General features: G+C 43.2%; 2 protein-coding genes across 3 annotated transcripts; one reads left to right on the forward strand and one right to left on the reverse strand.

The window, feature by feature from the left end:
* Positions 1-475: 475 nt before the first annotated feature.
* On the forward strand, positions 476-15,003 carry LOC129810685 (UBX domain-containing protein 6-like). Its single transcript, XM_055861451.1, has 11 exons — positions 476-871; positions 2,321-2,478; positions 2,618-2,688; positions 3,383-3,505; positions 3,702-3,799; positions 4,096-4,171; positions 4,677-4,761; positions 8,116-8,335; positions 8,494-8,624; positions 13,686-13,834; positions 13,940-15,003. The coding sequence occupies exons 1-11, from the start codon at positions 789-791 to the stop codon at positions 14,063-14,065; spliced, it is 1,320 nt and encodes a 439-aa protein (XP_055717426.1). The 5' UTR covers positions 476-788; the 3' UTR covers positions 14,066-15,003.
* A 65-nt stretch (positions 15,004-15,068) lies between these two features.
* chaf1a (chromatin assembly factor 1, subunit A (p150)) lies at positions 15,069-25,397 on the reverse strand. 2 transcript variants are annotated; one of them, XM_055861450.1, is made up of 17 exons: positions 25,291-25,397; positions 25,084-25,177; positions 22,472-22,522; positions 21,576-22,198; positions 21,361-21,417; positions 21,000-21,244; positions 20,782-20,842; positions 20,582-20,653; positions 20,272-20,489; positions 19,942-20,113; positions 19,332-19,412; positions 19,089-19,193; positions 18,676-18,919; positions 16,768-16,909; positions 16,295-16,622; positions 16,107-16,194; positions 15,069-15,982 (listed from the first exon to the last, which is right to left on the reverse strand). In XM_055861450.1, the coding sequence occupies exons 2-17, from the start codon at positions 25,148-25,150 to the stop codon at positions 15,867-15,869; spliced, it is 2,670 nt and encodes an 889-aa protein (XP_055717425.1). In that variant the 5' UTR covers positions 25,151-25,177; positions 25,291-25,397; the 3' UTR covers positions 15,069-15,866. The 2 variants fall into 2 exon arrangements, with proteins under 2 accessions (XP_055717425.1, XP_055717424.1); XM_055861449.1 differs by having other exon boundaries at positions 25,084-25,393.
* Between the last annotated feature and the right edge of the window lie 67 nt (positions 25,398-25,464).

Raw genomic sequence — 25,464 nt, forward strand, 5'->3', positions numbered from 1 at the left:
TCTGCTGTGGAAGGTTCAAGTTACCTAAAAAAATATCTAACATCTCAATGTTCTAATCTCTCAATATTAATCTCAAAGTGCAACAAATTAATGCATTTAGCTGTTGAAATTCCGGAGGAGACCCCCCTACTGGCTTTGGGCTATGCTCCCAATGTCTTTAAATCCTAGAAAAGCTCCTGCTAAACACTGAATTTTGTATTCACTGATTACATTTGTATTTAAAGTTTTGCAAAGATGGTCTAAGATATGCAAGTCGGGTACAAAGGCAAGAAAATTATCAAAAGTTCTGTTTATGCATTTGAGCATTTGATAATTGCTGTTCTGCTATAGATACGTTTCAACATAGATCCCAAAATTGCTTGTACGCAATTGAGAATTGAAACGTATTTATTTCTTTGGAACGCAGCCGCATGATTGTACATCCAGACCACCAGAGACCGCTGTACATAATCTATCACAACTTCGTGGATAGACCCGTTTATCGTCCGTTTCCTCTTCCTTTGAGTTTCCACTAGATAGCATAGCCACAAAGTCCAAATGTGCTATATTGTAAAAATTGATGAAAACAAAATTTGCTTTTTGATCTTAATTTACGGTTAGGCACAAGGTTAAAATTTTGGTTAAGGTTAGGTTTAAAATCACATTTAAGAATACATTGTCGAAATAGGCGGAGTATGACTTTGTGGCTGTGGTAACGACCCTTGCATTTTGATGTAAAGAATACACTAAGCTTTTTTCATTCAGCTGTGCTGTATTTCAGGTTATTTTCTTGTGAAAAACAGTAAACAATGAAGAAATTTTTCGAGGACATAAAGAAAGATATAAAATTCAAGTCAGCGGGGCCAGGAAAGAAACTCGCAGAAGGCGGCAGGTAAACAAACTTTTCTAGTGAGCTAGCACGCTAACGTAGCCAGCTAACGTTAACGGCTTTGCTCATGTTGTTGACAGTTCAGTTGTTGAAAATATGTTTATATAATCGACACAGCAAGTATATGATATGTCTGATTCGTAGAGTTGCCTTCCCCGTGACCTGGATGGGCTCCGTTATGTTTGTTTTTCTAGTGTTCAGGACAGGGTGCATCATCGTTACATTAGCCTGGTTTACGCCACCACACAGCGAGGAAGACATAGTCAGGAATTGTAATACTTTAATTAAATTCTAATTTAATAGGGTCAGTGCTCTCCGTTATCCTTGGGACGGCCCTACCCTAACCAGTGTCAACTTCAATGGGGACATCCCGGGTAGCACGGACCAATTTAAATGGATCTCTATGGAGGAAGAGCTGTGACTCACTGGTCTGGAAAGGAGGCTGTTTGTTAATGCAATATTCGCTCAGTAATTGAGCGGAGGCATTGATTGGTTCTCTCAACAACAACAAAAATTCCTGGGGGGTTGAGAACAAAATATAATATTTCTATGTTTGAGACCTGATAAGAGAATGATGTTCTCCAGGTACATAACCCCATTTAATTATATTACTCAGTCTGCAAACCAGAATATGTAAGATCCTGGTCGAATGAAACAGACGGAGGCCCAGCTAAAACAGTCAAAAAGGTTTATTCACGGGAACGTTCTGAAGTCAAGAATACAAAACAATTAATTTTATACTGACTTCCCACGCACACACATACACACAAACAGACGCACACAATGTCCTGCTACCCACACACTGTCTCACTCCCCAGCCGACAGAGATTAGGGAGACCTTGTCTTTGAGACGTACTCCCCGTTCTCTCCCAAATCTCTAGTCAGGTCGGCACCGAGCTCAGACAGTCTGTGTTTAAAATACCATAAAGACATATTGTTTTACCCTAATTCTGACTAGGACTACACATTTATTGATTATGATTTTATACATTCTAATGAATTCCATACAATTATATGTTTCAGGGTGGAATATTCTAATCATTCAATTAACAGATAATTCTCAACTAACAGACCTCTCGTTTGGATTTGAAACTGTAACAGATATAATGGAAGGGGCAGCTCTCTGGGGCTGTGGGTGTTTGAGAGTATTCTAATGTAGCAGGCGTAAAAGAAAGACACATAGCGTGAGAAAGAGCCAGAGGAGAACCAAACAGTAAAAGCACAGCCCACTTCATTATCAACTCATCGTGACAATAAAATCAAAACAGCCTTTCCAGACTCTGAAGTCAGGAGGACTTTGAGTTTGGAATCAGCTAGACTACATCATCATAGCCTGTTCTATTAAATGCAAACCCTTGTGAGTTTAGCTAACAAGCCATATAACTTTATATTTCACAGCATGTAGTGTACGTGCAGTCAAATGGTGAACGTGTCCCCTTCTGTTCCCTGCAGCTCCAAGCCCCGAGTTGTGCAGAACAGTGGCCCTGCCAAGCCCCGTCATGCTGCTCCCACTGAAGGAGCTCAGAAGGCAGGGGCTGCAGCTCTGGCCAGGATCGATGGGCAGTCACGCCCACGGGCACAAACCTCACAGGATGCCATCCGGCTCCAGGGTGAGCGATTCCTATGCATCCAACAACTGCTGCTTAAATGACTGATGATGTCAAAGCCGTGCAGGTGTTTCACATCAGTGGTCAGAAATAAAGAACTGGGTTGTGGGTTAATGGTCTTTCTTTATTTATCACTCCACAGTGAAAAGAGAGCTTGAGGCAGAAGCTGCGGCAGTAGCAGCGACCGAGAAGGAAAAGATAACAGCTGTTGAGGCAAGGAATACATTACATTAATACATTTTCTCTTACATGCTGAACAGACCGCACACTCCATCGCGCGCATTTTTATTTTGTCCACCCACACCAGATGCGATCAGGACACGCAGTTTGAAATATCAAAACAAACTCTGAACCAACTATATTAATTTGGGGACAGGTTGAAAAGCATTAAACATTTATGGCAATTTAGCTAGCTAATTTGTCCTGGGATATAAACATTGGGTTGTTATTTTACCTGAAATGCACAAGGTGCATACTCTGACAATTATTCACAGATAAAAGGGTAAAGTTAGTTTCTACTAATCTTTCCTCCTTCAGGCTTCTTCTTTCGACTTTATATGGCAGTTGGCAACCATCTTTAAGGTGCATTACCACTACGGACTGGAGTGTGGACCTCAGTTCATCTTTCAATCACCCATGTGGGTATATGCTGCTAAAAAACAATGAGGAGGCGGGACTTGCAGCGAGTCAAGCGTCACAAATATAACCAAGTTCTATTTTAGCACCTGTCTACGCAGACGCGCGCGCACGACCAGTGTGGGTGCAATGATTGAATAACATGTATGTGTACATTTATTTACCAACGCGAGCGGTGTGCTCAGCATGTTACTGTTACTCACATACAAATTATTGTGCCACTACTGCCATTGAGTTGTTATTTATAGCTAGTATGTGTCATCTTTTGCAGGGCTCCAGTGTTAAGGATCCGGTATTTCTCTCAGTAACAGGTGTGTATTTCACCTGCCCGCTTACTGGAGCCACCTTAACTAAGAGCGGGAGAGAAGTGCACATTAAAGAGGCCATTTTCATGGTAGGTCTGAAAGTGATTCTTCTTTTTAAAGTCATATGATGTCATGATTGTATGATAATCATGATTGCATTATCTGATTTTGACTGACATGAAGAATTGATGTAAAAAGCCTTAACACTAATTTGCCACAAACCCTCCTTTTTCATTAGTATGGTCCTGACTGAATACACATGATAAACCTTGTCTTGTCCAACAGCGGTTTGAAGAGGATGCAGTGGAGGCTTCCATAATGATGGTTCATACCTTCAACAAGGACAGGGAGAAAGTCAAGGCTGCAGTGGACATCATAAGCAAGTGAGAAATGGAACTGTCCTATAATGCAGGGTTCCCCAAACTCTGTCCTGGGGCCCCCCTGAGTGCACGTTTTTGCCCTAGCACTTCACAGCTGATTCAAATAACCAATTCATCATCAAGCTTTGATTCTTTGAATCAGCTGTGTAGTGCTAGGGCAAAAACCATGTGCACCCAGGGGGGGAGCCCAGGACCGAGTTTGGGAAACCCTGCTATAATGTGTGATTTACATTGTCATGTTGACAAGAGTTCATGCGATGAGTGTCCTGACATCCCATAATTTTCTCCCATCTTTTCAGGTACATTGAAAACATCTGTAAGAACCCCACAGAAGAGAAGTACAGGAAGATCAAACTCAGTAACAAGGTGTTCCAGGTACATTTGAGTCATAAGGAGGGTAATGTGAGACTCAATGTTTTCTGTTGGTGTGGTCCATTCACCTCTCTCCCTGTCTGATCTCTCTCTCTCTCTCCCCCTGTCTGATCTCTCCCCCTGTCTGATCTCTCCCCCTGTCTGATCTCTCTCTCTCTCCCTGTCTGATCTCTCTCTCCCTGTCTGATCTCTCTCTCCCTGTCTGATCTCTCTCTCTCTCCCTGTCTGATCTCTCCCTCTCCCCCTGTCTGATCTCTCCCCCCCCCCGTCTGATCTCTCTCTCTCTCTCTCTCTCCCCCTGTCTGATCTCTCTCTCTCTCTCTCTGTCTGATCTCTCTCTCTCTGTCTGATCTCTCTCTCTCTGTCTGATCTCTCTCTCCCCCTGTCTGATCTCTCTCTCTCTCTCTGTCTGATCTCTCTCTCTCTCTGTCTGATCTCTCTCTCTCTCTGTCTGATCTCTCCCTGTCTCCCTGTCTGATCTCTCCCTGTCTGATCTCGCTCTCCTTAGGAGAAGGTGAAGACTGTGGAGGGCAGTCGGGAGTTCTTGCAGGCTGTGGGCTTTCAGAGCATCATGCTGGATGTGCAGGGACAAGGTAAACCCATCCAAATGCAACATCTGTGCTTCCTATTGTCTGTGTGGCCTAGTATGTTTTTGCAGAGGCAGCGATTCTCAGCTGGTGTGTCGCGGGAGGTTTTAAATGAGTGTCTAAAAAAAAAACGATATATACAAAAGTATGTGGACACCCTTTTCAAATTTGTGGATTCGGCTATTTCAGCCACACCCATTGCTGTTGGGTGTATAAAATCGAGCACACAGCCATGCAATCTCCATAGACAAACATGGTCAGTAAAAGGGCCTTCCCGAAGAGCTCAGTAACTTTCAACATGGCACCGTCATAGGATGGCACTTTTCCAACAAGTCAGTTCGTCAAATTTCTGCCCTGCTAGAGCTGACCCGGTCAACTGTAAGTGCTGTTATTGTGAAGTGGAAATGTTTAAGCGCAACAACGGCTCAGCCGCAAAGTGGTAGGCCACACAAGCACACAGAACGGGACCACCGAGAGCTGAAGCGCGAGGCTCGTAAAAATCGTCTGTCCTTGGTTGCAACACTCACTACTGAGTTCCAAACTGCCTGCGGAAGCAACGTCAGCACAATAACTGTTCGTCAGGAGGTTAATGAAATGGGTTTCCATGGAGCCGCACACAAGCCTAAGATCACCATGCGCAATGCCAAGTGTCGGCTAGAGTAGTGTAAAGCTTGCCATTGGACTCTGGAGCAGTGGAAACACGTTCTCTGGAGTAATGAATCACGCTTCATCATCTGTCTAGGAGAACGTAACCTGCCAACTGTAAAGTTTGGTGGAGGAGGAATAATGGTCTGGGGCTGTTTTGTAATGGTTCGGGGTATGTCCCTTAGTTCCAGGGGGAAATCTTAACACTACAGCATACAATGGCATTCTAGACGATTCTGTGCTTCCAACTTTGTGGCAACATTTTGGGGAAGGCCCTTTCCTGTTTCAGCATGACAATGCCCCCATGCACAAAGCGAGGTCCATTCAGAAGTGGTTTGTCGAGATCGGTGTGGAAGAACTTGACTGGCCTGCACAAAGTCCTGACCTCAACCCCATCAAACATATTTGGGATGAATTCGAATGCCGACTGCGGGCCTAATCGCCCAACATCAGTGCCCGACCTCACTAATGCTCTTGTGGCTGAATGGAAGCAAGTCCCCGCAGCAATGTTCCAACATCTAGTGGAAAGCCTTCCCAGAAGAATGGAGGCTGTTATAGCAGCAAAGGAGGGACCAACTACATATTAATGCCCATGATTTTGGAATGAGATGTTCGACGAGCAGGTGTCCACATACTTTTGGCAATGTAGTGTATATTATACTCAAGTCAAAACTAAAACCAGGTAGAAAGTTAGTAAAAAAAATTACAAGAAACCTATATTTTTTTTAACCTATGATTTATCCTCTGAACAATTTTACTCGCATTATTTTCAATATAGAGTTATTAGCGGCACTATTTAGCGGATTTGTTAGAATTTTTGGGGGGTTTCAAACCAGTGAGCTTAACATTTTTAATCAAGAATACAGTTGAAGTCGGAAGTTTACATACCTTAGCCAAATACATTTAAACTCAGTTTTTCACAATTCCTGACATTTAATCCTAGTAAAAATGTCCTGTCTTAGGTCAGTTAGGATCACCACTTTATTTTAAGAATGTGAAATGTCAGAATGATAGTAGAGAATTATTTATTTCAGCTTTTATTTCTTTCATCACATTCCCAGTGGATCAGAAGTTTACTTACACTCAATTAGTATTTGGTAGCATTGCGTTTACATTGTTTAACTTGGGTCAAATGTTTCGGGTAGCCTTCCACAAGCTTCCCACAATACATTGGGTGTATTTTGGCCCATTCCTCCTGACAGAGCTGGTGTAACTGAGACAGGTTTGTAGGCCTCCTTGCTCGCACACACGGTTTTTCAGTTTAGCCCACACATTTTCTATAGGATTGAGGTCAGGGCTTTGTGATGGCCACTCCAATACCTTGACTTAGTTGTCCTTAAGCCATTTTGCCACAACTTTGGAAGTATGCTTGGGATCATTGTCCATTTGGAAGACCCATTTGCGACGAAGCTTTAACTTCCTGACTGATGTCTTGAGATGTTGCTTCAATATATCCACATCTATTTTGTGAAGTGCACCAGTCCCTCCTGCAGCAAAGCACCCCCACAACATGATACTGCCACCCCCATGCTTCACGGTTGAGATGGTGTTCTTCGGCTTGCAAGCATCCCCCTTTTTCCTCCAAACATAATGATGGTCATTATGGCCAAACAGTTCTATTTTTGTTTCATCAGACCAGAGGACATTTCTCCAAAAGGTACGATTTTTGTCCCCATGTGCAGTTGCAAACCGTAGTCTGGCTTTTTTATGGCAGTTTTGGAGCAGTGGCTTCTTCCTTGCTGAGCAGCCTTTCAGGTTATGTCGATATAGGACTCGTTTTACTGTGGATATAGATACTTTTGTACCTGTTTCCTCCAGAATCTTCACAAGGTCCTTTGCTGTTGTTCTGGGATTGATTTGCACTTTTTGCACCAAAGTACGTTCATCTCTAGGAGACAGAACGCGTCTCCTTCCTGAGCGGCATGACGGCTGCGTGGTCCCACGGTGTTTATACTTGCGTACTATTGTTTGTAAAGATGAATGTGGTACCTTCAGGCGTTTGGAAATTGCTCCCAAGGATGAACCAGACTTGTGGAGGTCTACAATTGTTTTTTTATGAGGTCTTGGCTGATTTCTTTTGATTTTCCGATGATGTCAAGCAAGGAGGCACTGAGTTTGAAGGTAGGCCTTGAAATACATCCACAGGTACACCTCCAATTGACTCAAATTATGTCAATAAGCCTATCAGAAGCTTCTAAAGCCATGGCATAATTTTATGGAATTTTACAAGCTGTTTAAAGGCACAGTCAACTTAGTGTATGTAAACTTCTGACCCATTGGAATTGTGAATTATAAGTGAAATAATCTGTCTGTAAACAATTGTTGGAAAAATTACTTGTCATGCACAAAGTAGATGTCCTAACCGACTTGCCAAAACTATAGTTTGTTAACAAGAAATTTGTGGAGTGGTTGAAAAACGAGTTTTAATGAGGCCAACCTAAGTGTATGTAAACTTCCGACTTCAACTGTATGTGCAAAATGGAATTGTTGACAATGAAAACGGTGGGACTGTTGTTCCCTTGTCATATAATTGCTACATTTACTATCAAAATAGTTTTCCAGATTGCATCTTTGACGACATCAACAACAAAAAGCGACGCAAATATGGGATCGAGACAACCTGATTCAATTTGGATCCCAATACAAAACCAGTTGAGAACCACTGCTATAAGTGGTACCCGGGATAATAATTGCGGATTCATCTTGCCTTCCCAGAGGAGAGTGAAGAGTTCCTGGTGCTGATGGAGCATGACCCGGAGGCCCTGGAGGTGATGAAGGAGAGTATGGACCGGCTGCAAAGGGGAGAGCCAGTCAGAGCCCAGCTGGACCACCAGCCCCAGGCCTTCAGACCCTCCCCCAACGCCATGTGTTTCGAACTACCCCCAGAGTTCTACAACCTCACTGCAGAGGAGCTCAAGAGGGAGCAGCAGCAAAAGTATGGACAACTCACTGATGGCACTGATACTACTTGTATTTATTGTGTAAGGTACACTCCATTAGTGCACATGACATGTGTATTATTGTTGGGTGGTTTGTTCCAGTTATGACTATTTTGTTTGTAAGATAAAGTCATGGTGGTTGTGTGGTATTCAGGAGCGAGGCGGTGGAGAAGAACGCCATGCTGCGTACCAAGGCCATGCGGGAGAGAGAGGAGCAGAGGGAGAGGAGGAAATACAACTACACCCTGCTGAGAATACGACTGCCTGATGGAAACATACTGCAGGGTCTGTATCTGCCAGCAGACACCTACTTTATTGTGATAAGCAGAAATAGAGTTTTAAAAAAATATACATTTTATTTCACCTTTACTTAACCAGATAGGCTAGTTGAGAACAAGTTCTCATTTACAAGTGCGACCTGGGTAAGATAAAGCAAAGCAGTGCGACAAACAACAACACAGTTACACATGGAATAAACAAGCGTACAGTCAATAACACAATAGAAAAAAAGAAAGTCTATATACAGTGTGTGCAAATGACGTGAGGAGGTAAGGCAATAAATAGGCCATAGTAGCGAAGTAATTACAATTTAGCAAATTAACACTGGAGTGATAGATGTGCAGATGATGATGTGCAAGTAGAAATACTGGTGTGCAAAAGAGCAGAAAAGTAAATAAAAACAATATTTATTTATTTTTTATTTTACCGTTATTTTACCAGGTAAGTTGACTGAGAACACGTTCTCATTTGCAGCAACAACCTGGGGAATAGTTACAGGGGAGAGGAGGGGGATGAATGAGCCAATTGGAAGCTGGGGATTATTAGGTGACCATGATGATTTGAGGGCCAGATTGGGAATTTAGCCAGGACACCGGGGTTAACACCCCTACTCTTACGATAAGTGCCATGGGATCTTTAATGACCTCAGAGAGTCAGGACACCTGCTTAACGTCCCATCCGAAAGACGGCACCCTACACAGGGCAGTGTCCCCAATCACTGCTCTGGGGCATTGGGATATTTTTTAGACCAGAGGAAAGAGTGCCTCCTACTGGCCCTCCAACACCACTTCCAGCAGCATCTGGTCTCCCATCCAGGGACTGACCAGGACCAACCCTGCTTAGCTTCAGAAGCAAGCCAGCAGTGGTATGCAGGGTGGTATGCTGCTGACTTGCCTAATATGATGATGAGGTAGGTAGATTGGATGGGCTGCGTTCAGCTGCAGCGATCAGGTTAGCTGCTCAGATAGCTGATGTTTAAAGTTAGTGAGGGAAATATAAGTCTCCAGCTTCAGCGATTTTTGCAATTCGTTCCAGTCATTGGCAGCAGTGAACTGGAAGGAAAGTCGGTAAAAGGAGGTGTTGGCTTTGGGGATGGCCAGTGAGATATACCTGCTGAAGCGCGTGCTACGCGTGGGTGGGTGTTGTTATCGTGACCAGTGGGCTGAGATATGGCGGAGCTTTACCTAGCATAGACTTATAGATGACCTGGAGCCAGTGGGTCTGGTGACGAATATGTAGCGAGGGCCATCTGACTAGAGCATACAGGTTGCAGTGGTGGGTGGTATAAGGGGCTTTGGTGACAAAACGGATGGCACTGTGATAGACTGTACCAGTCAAGTTTAGACACACCTACTCATTCAAGGGTTTTTCTTTATTTTTACTATTTTCTACATTGTAGAATAATAGTGAAGACATCAAAACTATGAAATAACACATATGGAATAATATACTGACTAAAAAAGTGTTAAATAAATCAACATCTTTTTTTATATTTGAGGTTCTTCAAAGTAGTCACCCTTTGCATTGATGACATCTTTGTACACTCTTGGCAATCTCTCAACCAGCTTCATGAGGTGGTCACCTGGAAGCCATTAAAATTAACGGGTGTGCATTTGTGGAATTTATTTCCTTAATACGTTTGAGCCAATCAGTTGTGACCAGGTAGGGGTGGTATACAGAAGATGGCCCTATTTGGTAAAAGACCAAGTGCCTATTATGGCAAGAACATCTCAAATAAGCAAAGAGAAACGACAGTCCATGAAGGTCAGTCAATCCAGAACATTTCAGGAACTTTGAAAGTTTCTTCAAGAGCGTTGGGCCAGTAACCGAAAAGTTGTTAGATCGAATCCCTGAGCTGACAAGGTAAAAATCTGTTGTTCTGCCCCTGAACAAGGCAGTTAACCCACTGTTCCTAGGCCAGCATTGTAAATAAGAATTTGTTCTTAACTGACTTGCCTAGTTAAATAAAGGTAAAATAAAAAAGTGCAGTTGCAAAAACCATCACGCTATGATGAAACTGTCTCTCATGAGGACTGGCACAGGAAAGGAAGACCCAGAGTTACCTCTGCTGCAGAGGATAAGTTCATTAGTTACTAGCCTCAGATTGCAGCCCAAATAAATGCTTCAGAGTTCAAGTAACAGACACATCTCAACATCATCTATTCAGGGGAGATTGCGTGAATCAGGCCTTCATGGTCATATTCCTGCAAAGAAACCACTACTAAAAGACACATAAGAGACTTGCTTGGGCCAAGAAACACGAGCAATGGACATTAGACCGGTGGAAATCTGTCCTTTGGTCCAAGTCCAAATTTTAACTTTTTTGTTTCCAACCGCTGTGTCTTTGTGAGATGCAGAGTAGGTGAATGGATGATCTCCGTATGTGTAGTTCCCACCGTGAAGCATTGAGGTGTGGAGGTGCTTTGCTGGTGGCACGTTTGTGATTTATTTAGAATTCAAGGCATACTTAACCAGCATGGCTACAACAGCATTCTGCAGTGATACGCCATCCCATCTGGTATGCACTTAGTGGGAATGTCATTTTTTTTTCAACAGGACAATGACCCCCAAAACAAACCCACGGGCTGTGTAAAGGCTATTTTACCAAGAAGGAGAGTGATGGAGTGCTGCATCAGATGACCTGGCCTCCAGAATCACCTGACCTCAACCCAATTGAAATGGTTTGGGATGAGTTGGACCGCAGAGCAAAGGAATAGCAGCCAAGAAGTGCTCAGCATATGTGGGAACTCCTTCAAGACTATTGGAAAAGCATTCGTCATGAAGCTGGTTGAGAGAATGCCAAGAGTATGCAAAGCTGTCAAAGGCAAAGGGTGGCTACTTTGAAGAATCTCAAATATAAAATATACACTGCTCAAAAAAATAAAGGGAACACTTAAACAACACAATGTAACTCCAAGTCAATCACACTTCTGTGAAATCAAACTGTCCACTTAGGAAGCAACACTGATTGACAATAAATTTCACATGCTGTTGTGCAAATGGAATAGACAACAGGTGGAAATTATAGGCAATTAGCAAGACACCCCCAATAAAGGAGTGGTTCTGCAGGTGGTGACTACAGACCACTTCTCAGTTCCTATGCTTCCTGGCTGACGTTTTGGTCACTTTTGAATGCTGGCGGTGCTTTCACTCTAGTGGTAGCATGAGACGGAGTCTACAACCCACACAAGTGACTCAGGTAGTGCAGCTCATCCAGGATGGCACATCAATGCGAGCTGTGGCAAGAAGGTTTGCTGTGTCTGTCAGCGTAGTGTCCAGAGCATGGAGGCACTACCAGGAGACAGGCCAGTACATCAGGAGACGTGGAGGAGGCCGTAGGAGGGCAACAACCCAGCAGCAAGGACCGCTACCTCCGCCTTTGTGCAAGGAGGAGCAGGTGGAGCACTGCCAGAGCCCTGCAAAATGACCTCCAGCAGGCCACAAATGTGCATGTGTCTGCTCAAACGGTCAGAAACAGACTCCATGAGGGTGGTATGAGGGCCCGACGTCCACAGGTTGGGTTGTGCTTACAGCCCAACACCGTGCAGGACGTTTGGCATTTGCCAGAGAACACCAAGATTGGCAAATTCGCCACTGGCGCCCTGTGCTCTTCACAGATGAAAGCAGGTTCACACTGAGCACATGACAGACGTGACGGAGTCTGGAGACGCTGTGGAGAACGTTCTGCTGCCTGCAACATCCTCCAGCATGACCGGTTTGGCGGTGGGTCAGTCATGGTGTGGGGTGGCATTTCTTTGGGGGGCCGCACAGCCCTCCATGTGCTCGCCAGAGGTAGCCTGACTGCCATTAGGTACCGAGATGAGATCCTCAGACCCCTTGTGAGACCATATGCTGGTGTGGTTGGCCCTGGTTTCTTTCTAATGCAAGACAATGCTAGACCTCATGTGGCTGGAGTGTGTCAGCAGTTCCTGCAAGAGGAAGGCATTGATGCTATGGACTGGCCCGCCCGTTCCCCAGACCTGAATCGAATTGAGCACATCTGGGACAACATGTCTCGCTCCATCCACCAATGCCACGTTGCACCACAGACTGTCCAGGAGTTGGCGGATGCTTTAGTCCAGGTCTGGGAGGAGATCCCTCAGGAGACCATCCGCCACCTCATCAGGAGCATGCCCAGGCATTGTAGGGAGGTCATACAGGCACGTGGAGGCCACACACACTACTGAGCCTCATTTTGACTTGTTTTAAGGACATTACATCAAAGTTGGATCAGCCTGTAGTGTGGGTTTCCACTTTAATTTTGAGTGTGACTCCAAATCCAGACCTCTATGGGTTGATAAATTTGATTTACATTGATCATTTTTGTGTGATTTTGTTGTCAGCACATTCAACGATGTAAAGAAAAAGGTATTTAATAAGAATATTTAATTCATTCAGATCTAGGATGTGTTATTTTAGTGTTCCCTTTATTTTTTGGAGCAGTGTATTTTGATAACTTTTTTGGTTACTACATGATTCCATAGCTTTGATGTCTTCACTATTATTCTACAATGTAGAAAATAGTAAAACATTAAGAAAAACCCTTGAATTACTAGATGTGTTCAAACTTTTTACTTGTACTGTATAAACATTTGAGCAAAGAATGTTTAGGGTTTCCAACAGCTGGTGTACTGTAGGTGTTCACCAGTCAAATGCATTGGGGTGCTTCTAACATGACACTGACAATCATTCTTAGATTAATTTGGCAGTAGGACTCGTAGCTCTGTGAACCTTAATTGCACAAAACTCAAACTGCATTACAATGTAACTTCCATAGTTCGTTGGCGAATCAGCTTGAATAAAGTTAGGTGTAGGATCACTGATCTACAAATAGTATTCCTGACAAATAATAGGTTTTGTGCGATTTTAAGATTTGCAGTTAGGCGTCCCCTGGCTTAGGCGATTCCTCCCAAACTCACATGCACAACCAGACATTGATCGGAGACCGCTTGGGTCAAATACAGAACATTTAGTAGAATTTTCTACCTGCAGCAACGCTAGTGGATAATGCTGTAAATACCAGTAAAAGCACAGTGCCTCCATTTTCATTTTTTTTTTGCCTTTCAGGCACCTTCCTGGCCTGGGACAAGGTGTCTGTGCTCTTCCAGTTTGTGCGGGACTCCCTGGTGGACGGCTGGCAGCCCTTTGAGCTGGTGGCGCCAGGAGGACACAAACTCAGGGAGGCCCAAGAGTTGGCCCTGAATGAATGTAGCCTGGTAAGCAGTAATTTTCAGAAAATGTACATCAGGCAAAATAAGCAATGCAATCAATTTACTTTTGTTGTACAAAGGTGCTGACTAATGCTTCTCTCTCTCTCGGAGGTCCCTGCTGTTCTGCTGACATTTTCTTGGGATGCCGCAGTGCAAGCGGACATTTCTGCTGCCGTTGGAAAGGGTCCTGCACTCCTCAAGCCAGAGCTACTGAAGAATATTCGAACCCTTGGCTGAACTGTCCCTACAGGTTGGAGATGACACCATCTCCAAACCACATTTCAAAGGCTGTAGAAATACACAACTAATCCTTTAAAGGAAACAATAACAGGGGTTTCTAAAGAGGAGACATGCCATGCAGTGTTTTTTTGTATTGTACCTTGAATGTAGGATGATCTGAAATGGCTCCCTTACTCCCACAGAGAGCTCAGCATGGTATGAGATCCTGTTGTCAGTGTCACCCTTCTGCTCCGCTTCAACGTGCATCCTGCTTACGCAACAAATACTGACATACAATACTAGCTTTACATATGAGCGAATGGGTGATGGAGACCAGACTGGTTGTTGAGTGGTAAGGTTTCAGTTGCTGTTTTTGTGAGCCAGACTAGCTGTGGACCACAATGTTTAACGGTTAAGCTATTTTATTTAAGAGAACTTGTATTCTATTTGACCTCACTAACACTAAGGTTACAGCAGCAAGCATTAAGTTATACCAGTACCTTAAGTGAAGGTTACTGGACAGAGGTCCTGATGTTAACTTTCTTTATTGAATAAGGGTTTTGTAAGTCATTCAATTGAGTAATTTCCCAAACTATCAATAATGTGATTTGATTTCAGCAGCATGGAAATCTGTGATGGTTGTTTTTGGTTGGTTTGTACTGTATGTAACCAAAAACTGTTTTTTTTTGCTGAGGCTTATACCAGGTGATGCTGGAATGACAACCTACTTCTCCTCACAGCATGTCCACTGCTTCTGTATGCGTTCAGGCGTAACCTCCTATGTTTCAGTTCAGTCCGGACATGAACAGCAGCAATTAGCAAATGTACTAAGAAATGTTTTCCTAACCCTGTTTAAGAATAACTAGAAAATGAAGGTCTAGGTATCAAAGCTCAGTCATGTTGTGTTGCTTTTAAACCTGCCTAAACCTGTAATAAAGATGAAGGTTGCATCAAGATATTGCTGTATCCCCCATAAAAAAATTAACATTTAAGATTTGCAAATGGCTGCACATAAAGCATGTTCATTTTTAAATAATGCTTTATTTAAAGAAATTGAGACACCTTAAATCATACCTGCAAACTGCAACAGTTGTGACAGGAGAGCATTCTCTGCCACAAATGTAAGGCAAACCGCAATGTTTTTAATATTGGACAGCCATTTACTATTCCACCTCAACCATTATTAACACAAAATAGAGGTTTAGAATAGTACAATAAGCACTACGTTAGCAGCCTGAAAGACATCAGCACTTGCCATATTGAATGAAACCCATTAACTAAACATGAAGTACTTCTTGAAAGGATGGATGAGTGGTGGCGTGTTGATAAAAACATCCAGATAAGGCAGGGGGAGGGCATATAAAAGTGCAGTACATTTAATCATTATTTATTTTTAATTAATTCAACCAGTTCAAGTATATATATTTTTTTAACAAATACATATATAAAAGTTACTGGGCCTACGGTGAAGCAGACAGCAACTACTTCAGTGGGCACTGGTCCACCCAATCGGCTGTGGTAGAAGAGCCTTGACTGTCGGAGTCATCTCCAACTCCTCACCAAGCAAAGACATCCATATAAACATGTCTGACATTCCAACTGAACCAAGTAATGAATGGTTTAACATTGGAACAAAATACACCAATGAGTTTCTTTGTCAGACACTTTCCTTTTCACAGGCACTGTCTGGTACTTAACGGAGCAGAGAGGGGTTGTAATACCGTGTGGGTGGCATGTGTGCCACTACCAGTGTGTTATCTTGATTGAAGACCTGATTCTATTTCTGACAAACGCACACACCCAGAGTCAGGGGGCAGTCCTAGGCCAGGGTGGGAGTGGCCCGAGGCAAGAAGAGAGCAGCTGTGTCAGAGGGGGTCACCTCCATTTGTTCTGTGCTCTCGTTCTCTGTGGGGGAGGTATCTTTTCTGGAAGATCCTGCAGAGTAAGGCATTCAATGTCAATGCCTCCCCTCCTAGAAATATCTAGGACAAACTATTACCCTGTCTCTCAATTCCACTTAACTCCTGTCTAAAGGCAGACCATATGCCAGGAAACTGACCTTTCTGTGTGCTGATTATGACACAGTCTGCTTCATCCTCATCTTCCTCTGTGTCTGCCTGGAACCCATCTGTCTTCATCACCTCCGCCTTAAAGAAAGGAGTACTCATTAGAATCTGACATAACAGTCAAAGCAATAGGATCAGAACAAAGCAACTTCATATGAAGATTTCACCAGACGTGTCCAACCTGCTCAGGGTCGGCAGCCTTCTTCATGAACTTGGTGATGGACATGCTGCCGGCACTCTTTCTCTTGTTGGAGGAGGGGGTCTTGGAGGATGGCGTGTGGGACGGCTGGTGGGTGGTTGGGGAGTTGCCCTGTGAGCCTGTGGCCACTGGGGCCTCTTCACGGGGCACATGGGTCCCTGAAGTGAGGTAGTTCCACTGGCAGGGTACAGGGAGGGCTTCCTGGAGGAAGCGAGCCAGGACGTCTGATTTGACGTACCAGCAGCAGCGTCTGAAGGCTGAACGCTTCTCATACACAGCATTCCCCTTGATAAGGCGCTTTAGACGGATCCTAGAGCAGAAGCAGATGGGAGACCATTTCAGTAATGAAAAATGTATACTTTCATAAAGCATCTGCACAAGTTTAATAATGACCGTACATGACTTGACTAATTCTGTAAAATAGCAAGCGTTGAGTAAATCAGGTTTGAAGTCACCTGGTGGGGATGTTGTCTCCTGAGTTCTGAGGGCTGGAGATGGGCGAGGTCGACTGCTGGCGACAAAACACCTGGAACTCTGTGATGATCACCTTATTACTGTTCACATTTCCATGTAGCAGGGGCAACAACTGGAACAGCACTGAAGATATGGTTTGGGAAGGGAGATATGTAGAATGTGTTTTAAAAATCTTCCTCTAGGCTTATTCACGCAAGGTTTGGGCAAAAGGTGTCATTCAATATGAACAGATACTCCCTCAGGCAGCTATTGAGCAACTCAGGTCAGCCATGAAGAGTGTTGACAGTTCACAATCACTTGTAGCACAGTAAATACTAAGTAAATACTTTGATGACGCATATAAAGCTGGTCTGAAAACAATACAGATCTCTTATGTGATTGTGAATGGCCTTTAGTTTAGATGTCTCCCTTGCAGTCTAGACAGCTATCAATAAGTGCTTCATGATGAGTACAGGTACATCTCATATCAGTCTCGGGTGTTACATCCATCACCACAATCAAAAGATAGATTTTGGTGTAGACCAGGGGTGTCAAACTCATTTTGCCCCGTGGGCCGCTTTCGGTCTTTAACGAGGTCAGGAGGGCCACACTAAAGATGGGTTATATTTCCTTGCCATCAATTTATTTGCCATCAAAATTAGCAAAAAGATCTATCCCTTTGTATTTTATTTCAATTCTCCCTGACTGTCTAGCTTTTGTTTTGGTGATTGTTACCAAGCGGACAGAGTAATTATCATTATCACAATAAAAATTCCTCAGTTTCGAGTTGGTTTTAGTCATTTCAATGTAGATTGAGTTCATTCCCCCCAGGAAAAAGGCATAAATGCATGCTGGAGTCAGTCAGTGCTCAGGTAACTACAGTTTGACCATTCAGAGCTACTCAAAAAATGTCAGCCAAAACTAACCATGTCTCCATCGGAATGACTTTTCCAAGTTAAACCGTATACATTTTTTTTTTTTTTAATCACAACAGCTGTGATGGAAACAAAAAGTTTTGGTACAATTCCTAAATGCAGACAGATCATTTGTTCATTACACATTGTAGGATCTTTTTGTCTGTAAAATGTATTACGCGGGAAATGGCAGTGGAAATGCCTTTGTGAAAATATTGATATAACAATCATCATATCGAAGTAAACTTGTAGTCACGCGATGATATGGTGTGTTTTCCTCCCACTACAACATGGGAAACCATTTATTAGACTACAAACTAAATCAGTTCTGATGAACTTCAGTGGTGAAACTGCACAGTGATCTTGATGCTCCTTTCCAATAATAATGTCATCATGTAGACTAGCCTACCTGCAGTGTATCTGTGAGCTGTTGGCTAGAGTGCACGTGCCACGACCAGAGTAGCACATTTGCTAATTAACACAACAGCATGTGACAAAACTATCAGTAGAGTTGAAAGTGCGATGGAAACACACAGAACTTTAGATTTGTATTCGGTACATGAAAACTAGCACGAAAAAGTACATTGTGTGCACTACGTCATCATGCACATATTTTTTATCTGCAACAAGTCTGTTTGGTGGAAATACCACATTTTCTTCATGCGTATTTTAGAATATTCGTATGAAAATCTGTAGCCAATTGGATGGAAACCTCGCTAGTGACACTATTCGAACAGCACATGGCTCAACCAAATTACCAATGTACATCATTCTGTAAGAACTCAGATAAGCATATCAAAGACAAGCACACCTGGTCAGTTTTTCCATGCAAACCAAGACCTACATTTCATTACGGTTCAGTCAGTAAAACATGACTCAGATGATCACTTAGAGGTGACATGGCTAACCTAAAAAGGTTCTAAAGGACAATACTGCAGAAACAAAAGAACGCCGCTTACCTGCGTGATGTTCCCCCAGGCATAAGAATGTACTCACGCTGCTCATCTTCTTGTAGTTTCTGTGTGTTGTCCTCTGGGGTGGAGGACTCTGGCTTGGGCAGGGGTTCCAGCAGGCACACCGCAAACTGCTGCAAGAGCTCCAGATGGGGACCCTGTCCCTCCCACACACAGCCCCTCACCACAGCCTCTAGCACCTTAACCTTCTTCTTGGCCATCAGCTCATCCCACTCCCGGGCCTTCAGCTTCTGATGCACCTTCTGCTTCTCTGGGTCGCCACCCTCCTGGAATCACACCACAGGGATAGGAGCAATTAAGTGTGCTAAAAATAAGCCGTGGATAATGTCTCCACCTCTTACAATGTAAAGCACGTCAATCATTAGTCAAACCAGTCCACTGGAAAAGAACAGTAAATAAAGACATGAATACGGAATGACGGGCAACTGAAAGTACCTCTTCCTCCAATGCCCCCTCCCCGTCTGATAGGTATCCATGTGGTACGAAGAAACCATCCTCATCATCGTCATCATTTTCACCTCCATCATTATCATTATCCTCCTGCAAAAACAAGAGTCAGTTTAGGTCCTCACAATCAGCTAGAATGATTCAGTTTGTAACAATGAGCTAATCTTGATATCAAACAGAACAACAGAGCATCAAAAGCGGTGACAGAAGTGTATTGAAAAAGAGACCTACCCCTTCACTGTGTGACAGGGACTCTCCTGGCTCCTCTTCCTCCCACTCCTCATCACTGTCCACCTCATAATCCAACAGGTCCTAGAGGAAACACAGACTTTAGTCCTACATAGAAAGCGCATGAAACATGGAAGTCACAAAACAACTGACATCACCACCAGTTAGGGCTGGAAATTACCAGGGACCTCACGATATCACAAAACTTAGGAGTCGATATGATATGCATTGCAATTATCACAATTCTATATGTATTGCGATTAAATGATTGTGCTATATATGTCTGCTGCAGAGAGACAAGAGAGCATGACAAAACGAGTTTCGATCAGTCAGGGAAATAAGTGCTGAAAACATGTTGGCTCATTATTTAAAAAGATGGGAACAAGCTATAGGATGAAAAATACCAGAGTTTTGGCGCAGGTACATCTGACTAGCGCTAGCTAACGATACCTACGGTAAAAATAATAAAATAAAACAATTACAAATCTAAACCTTGAGTCAAACATGAATATATCGTGATTTGTAACTATCGATTGTAATATGGCAGAAACTAATAAGTAAAGAAGTGAAAGGATTGAAAAGGATCATGGTCAGAGAATGAGGGAAGCCTCACCTTGTCCTGTCTGAGAGGGCAGCGAGGGGAGATGTGGGGGCTGTTTTTCCTCCACGTGCCCCAGTAGGCAGGCCGGTAGTTCTCACGGAACTGAAGGAGCTTCATGCGGCCGTAGTGCTGCCGGTCAGGCACACCGTCCGGTTTGGGCCCCTCCACCACCGCTATACACTCCCTATGCAGACAACAGAAATAGGGGCCAACGTCAAAATAGGAGAGTACAGAAAATGGCTTCTTTCCAGTAGGAATCCCTGATTCTTCAGTTTCACAAAAATGTCAAGACTTGAGTAACTCAAGTCACCGCTGATTTTTTTTAGGGTGTGGTGGTCTCACCTCATAGGGTATGTGTTTCTGGCCTTGGTCTGGCCTGATCTGCGGGGCTTATTTCTGGTCCAGTCACTCAGGCCATCCAGGCTTCCATCAGGTTTAGCCAGGTACCTGTCCAGTTCCTCCAGGACCGCCTCCGCACATTGGACTCGGGTCAGCGGTGCCAGACACATGTGCTCCTTTATCTCAAACGGGGCAAACTTTTCACAGGCAGACGCAAGGGTCTGAAGTAGGAGAGACAAAGGTAAGAAATGTTTTACATTAAATGAACACCATTTTGTGTTCTTCTTGTTCAATTCAATCAGAGGTATCTTACCTTTGTGGCCTGCTGGGGAGTCTTGGGTTTCTGTAGAAATCTTGTGATCTCGGCTTTCTCTGCTTTGAGCCTCTGTATAGAAAATGTTAAGATGCATTATCAGGTCTGTTACAATTAAGTGGCATTTGTCAAACTTAAAAAATATCAGTGTCAGACATTACATTTAATTTTAGAGAATAGAAACAAAATTATCAACTCACATCCTTCTCTTCTTTCAACCGTTTTTCCTCCTCTTTCTTTCTCTTTTCTTCAAGTTTTGCCCTGGAGGACATTATATGTGAATATGTCAATTGCAAGGATTACATTTGCTTTAATAATTAAAAAAAACATTCAATCAATTTTTCTAGTCGAGTCAATATAAAAGTAACAAGACATTTCAGATCTGTAGCTAGCTGGTTTTTGATCAAGCAACACTCACTCTTGTTTCGATTTGCGTTGCTCCTCTTTCGCTCTTAATTTCTCTGCTTTTTCCTTTTCCTCTTTCTCCTTTTTCTCTCTTTTTTCACACTCTTCTTTCTTCTTTTTCTCCTTTCTTTCCTTTTCCCGCTCCTCCTTCAGTTTGCGAGCCTCCTCTTTCTTCTTCTCTTTAGCATCTTTAGCCTCCTCCCGCTGCCGCTCTCTCTCTTTGCGCTGGTGTAGCCTCTCCTCTTGCTCCTGCAAACTCTATGGAGAGAAGAAAACACAAATTCCGTTTCAGTGTCTAGATTAAGATGTTTAAATAGGCATTTGGATGCAAAAGTACGCCAAATACTGAAGTGACTTATTGCCGCTAATTATACCTTTAAAGATAGTCTTTTCACAGTTTTCTGCTCTATTTTAGGGGTGGTATTTGGCTCCTGTAAAGAGAGAGGAAGAAAGGTAACCTATACATTTATAATTTTTCATTTCAGAATAGTGATTTGAAAAGTTAATAGGAGCTTGCTGATGTACATTTATTCAAAAATCACTGCTGACATTGAGTGTTTATTGAATTTAATTGCCATTTTGTACTCACTGTGACAGTAGGAGTATTCTCTGTCTTAGCAGCCTCTGGGGAGCTCTCGGCCGCTGACAGAGAGCTGGTGGATGAAGGAGAAAGCATGGACCCATTCCCATGACTGGACATATCAGCCTCCTCTTGTTCTTCATCCTCCTCCTCTTCCGTGTCAGAACCCTGTGTGGTGTCTAACTGTGAGATGGATCCAGTGTCCCCCCTGTCCTTCTCCTCATCCTTCTGTTCATCCCCCAGCTTGTAGTCTATGGGCTCTGTCTTGGCAGTGTGATCTGTTTTGGTGGCTGTTACAGCACTTAGGGTTTTGCTCAGGTGGTTGTTTTGTGTCTGAGGACACGGGGCAACAATGGGTGTCGCAGGTTGCTGCTTTAAAAGGTCAGTTGAATTGGAGTCCTCAGTGAGATCAATAACTATGCTTTTGGCAGGGGACGCTTGGGTACTGCGACTCATGAATCCATCCAGGGGGCCGCGGCCGTTAACCAGGGCCGGTCCATGGCGCACAGGTAGGGGGGAGCAATCGGATTCATTCTCCCCATCTGAGAGCCCAGGCCGGGAAAGGGTGCAGGTCCTTTTGGGCTCACTGATCTCCTTGGGCTCTGGGTTTAGACGCTTGAATGGAAGACGAGCTGAGGAGAAAATATCCTTTATCATCACTGATGTTTAAGTTGGACTAATTCTATGTTATATTAACAAATCTTTGGGCAAACAATAATGATAGCTTTGAGTGATAAAGCAAAGACACTAAATTATTATAACAAATTTGATTCATTTGAAATATAATTTACTAAATCAGAATTTCATTGAATTGTTTCAAATACTTTGATAGCATTATGTATTATCAGTCTCCTTTTGCAAAATAAAACCATCTAATATGCATTCAAAACACCAGATTAACTTACCCTGAACAAGCTTCTTGTTAGCATTGCTGGGTTTGACTTTGCCATCCATACCTGTAACCAAAACAGGGTATGGAAGATGAGACGACAACAATCCCACAAGCATTCTCCTGTCATGAAACATTTTCTGAACAAAAATATAAAATACAACAATTTCAAAGATTTTACTGAGTTACAGTTCATAATGAAATCAGTCAATTTAAATATATTCATTGGGCCTTAGTCTATGGATTTCACATGATTTGGAATACAGATATGCATCTGTTGGTAACAGATACCTTAAAAAAGGTCGTAGATCAGAAAACTAGTCAGTATATGGAGTTTGGCGGGAACTGGAACATGCTGTCGCACACGTCAATCCAGAGCATCCCAAAAATGCTCAACAAGTATGTAGGCCATGGAAGAACTGGGACGTTTTCAGCTTCCAGGAAGTGTACAGATACTTGCGATATGGGGTCGTGCATTATCATGCTGAAACATGTGGTGGCTGCAGATGAATGGCATGACAATGGGCCTCAGGATCTCATGACAGTATCTCTGGATTCAAATGGCCTTGATAAAATGCAAATGCGTTTGTTGTCCGTAGTTTATGCCTGCCCATACCATAACCCCCCCGCCGCCATGGGGCACTCTGTTCACAACGTTGACATCGGCAAACTGCTCACCCACACAACGGCATACACTCTGTTTGCTATCTGCCCGGTACAGATGAACCTGTGATTCATCCGTGGAGAGCACACTTCTCTAGCAGGCCAGTGGCCATCAAAGTTTAGTATTTGCCTACTGAAGTTGGTTACGACGCTAAACTGCTGTCAGGTCAAGACCCTGGTGAGGACGATGAGCACGCATATGAGCTTCCTGAGACAGTTTCTGACAGTATGTGCAGAAATTCTTTAGTTGTGCCAGCCCAGTTTCATCAACTGTCCAGGTGGCTGGTCTCAGACAATCCCGTAGGTGAAGAAGCCTGATGTGGACCTACTGAGCTGGTGTGATTACACGCGGTCTGCGGTTGTGAGGCCATTTCGACATACTGCCATATTTTCTAAAATGACATTGGAGGCGGCTTATGGTAGAGAAATTAACATTAAATTATCTGGTAACAGCTCTGGTGGACATCCCTGCAGTCAGCATGCTAATTGCACGCTCAATCAAAACTTGAGACAGCTGTGGTGTTGTGTGACAAAACTGCACATTTTAGAGTGGCCTTTTAATTGTCCACAGCACAAGGTGCACCAGTGTAATGATTATGCTGTTAAAATCTGATTATTGATATGCCACACCAGTCAGGTGGATGGATTATATTGGAAAAGGAGAAATGCTCACTAACAGGGCTGTTAAACAAATTTGTGCACACAATTTGAGAGAAATAAGATTTGTGCATATGGAAAATGTCTAGGGAAATTTATTTCAGTTGCACAACACGTTGCATTTATATTTTTGTTGTGTAGATGGATTTGTTTTTCAAAGCACTTTTACTTCACTATCAATAATTGCAGTAGTACAATGGCTCCAGCTGCAAACATGTTACCAGTTCCTTTGTTGCATAACACTTACTAGAAGAAAGCATTCAGTGCAGTATCTTTATAAAATGTCCAAAATCAAAAGGACAACTACAAGAATAGCCACTACACATATGACTTAATCACCAACTACTTTATCCCCCACTGAACTGTATTATTGCTATAAGCTGACGTTAGTCCTTTGTTCTTAGTTTACTCATACTGTTAGTTTGACAAATGCATCCAGGTTATTCAAGGACATATGTAATAAATACTTGTCAGTCAACTAGGGAGCAATCAAAAGTTATCTAGACTTGCCACCAAACAATTAAACGGACAATCGATGCCGTTCAAATATAATTTTTAATCAAGTAGTAAAAATTAACTACGAGACGATGGCACAAGTGGTTGGGCAAACCACTGAGGTGTTAGCTTTGCTCTCCCGCCATTCGGTGAATCAATCGAAGCCCAGTGCAAAGGCCCGGCTATAGCTAACTTTACGGGGAAAGAAGGGGTTGCCTCAAATAAAAACATGCTTGTTTGTTAGTTAAGTTAGCTAACAAGCAAAGTTTGTTACAGTACGATAATATGTGACTCGATGTCTAATTAAACCACCGAAATCATTGAGTGTTTTGGTTCATATTAGTTAACGTTAGCTAGCTGAAGGCAATGGGGTGTCTAGCTAGCTAGTAAGGTTAGCACCAACTCATCACATCAAAGCCAACTGACGTTAGCTCCCAAGCTGGCTGACTAATAAATTATAAAGATTAACTAAAGGAAACTGCAAGGGTAGCTAGCTAACGTTACACGAAAGCTCATTTTACACTAACCTTACGAGCGTGGGAATCTTATGAGGGTCTGGCCAACGACAATAACTAAGTGTTAGCTAACTAACCTTACTTGAGGTTAGCTAGTTACAACATGCTACTAGTACAGTAGTTAGCTGGCTAAATACAGCATGCTAGTTAGCTAAACTAGCTAGCTAGACAGAAGTTAGCGTTGACTTGCTATGTGGTCGTAGAGAAATGCACATCAAACAGTATAAAGCTACCTTAGTTAGATAACTAAATAACCAAAACATTTGAAGGTTAAAACATAGCAAAATATCGTCGCTACCTCTCCTCCGTGGAGTGGATGCTAAATACCCGTCCACGGATGGATCTTCCGCCGCCAGCATCACCATCCGAGAACTTCCCTCACTTTTGATATCCTTGTGCGGAAAAGCGTTGAATTAACACAAAACCATATGAAGTAGCAATATTGACAGGTCTTCCAGAGTAACACTAATATCATGCAAATATAACGATGACTGGGTTGTATTACTTTTAAGACTAAGTTAATTTTATTCTAGCGGCATCTCCCACACACTCCCTCTGCCTGGATCCCGTTGCTGCCTCGCGCCCGTCAGTCAGATTTGGCGGGAGCGTGTCGCTGTCCTCACAATCCATTGCTGATTGGCCAGAACGCTGGATCACTACCCGACCGAAGGGCGGGATC

Source organism: Salvelinus fontinalis, chromosome 14, assembly GCF_029448725.1.
Source record: "Salvelinus fontinalis isolate EN_2023a chromosome 14, ASM2944872v1, whole genome shotgun sequence".
NCBI classification, from domain to species: Eukaryota; Metazoa; Chordata; class Actinopteri; order Salmoniformes; family Salmonidae; genus Salvelinus; species Salvelinus fontinalis.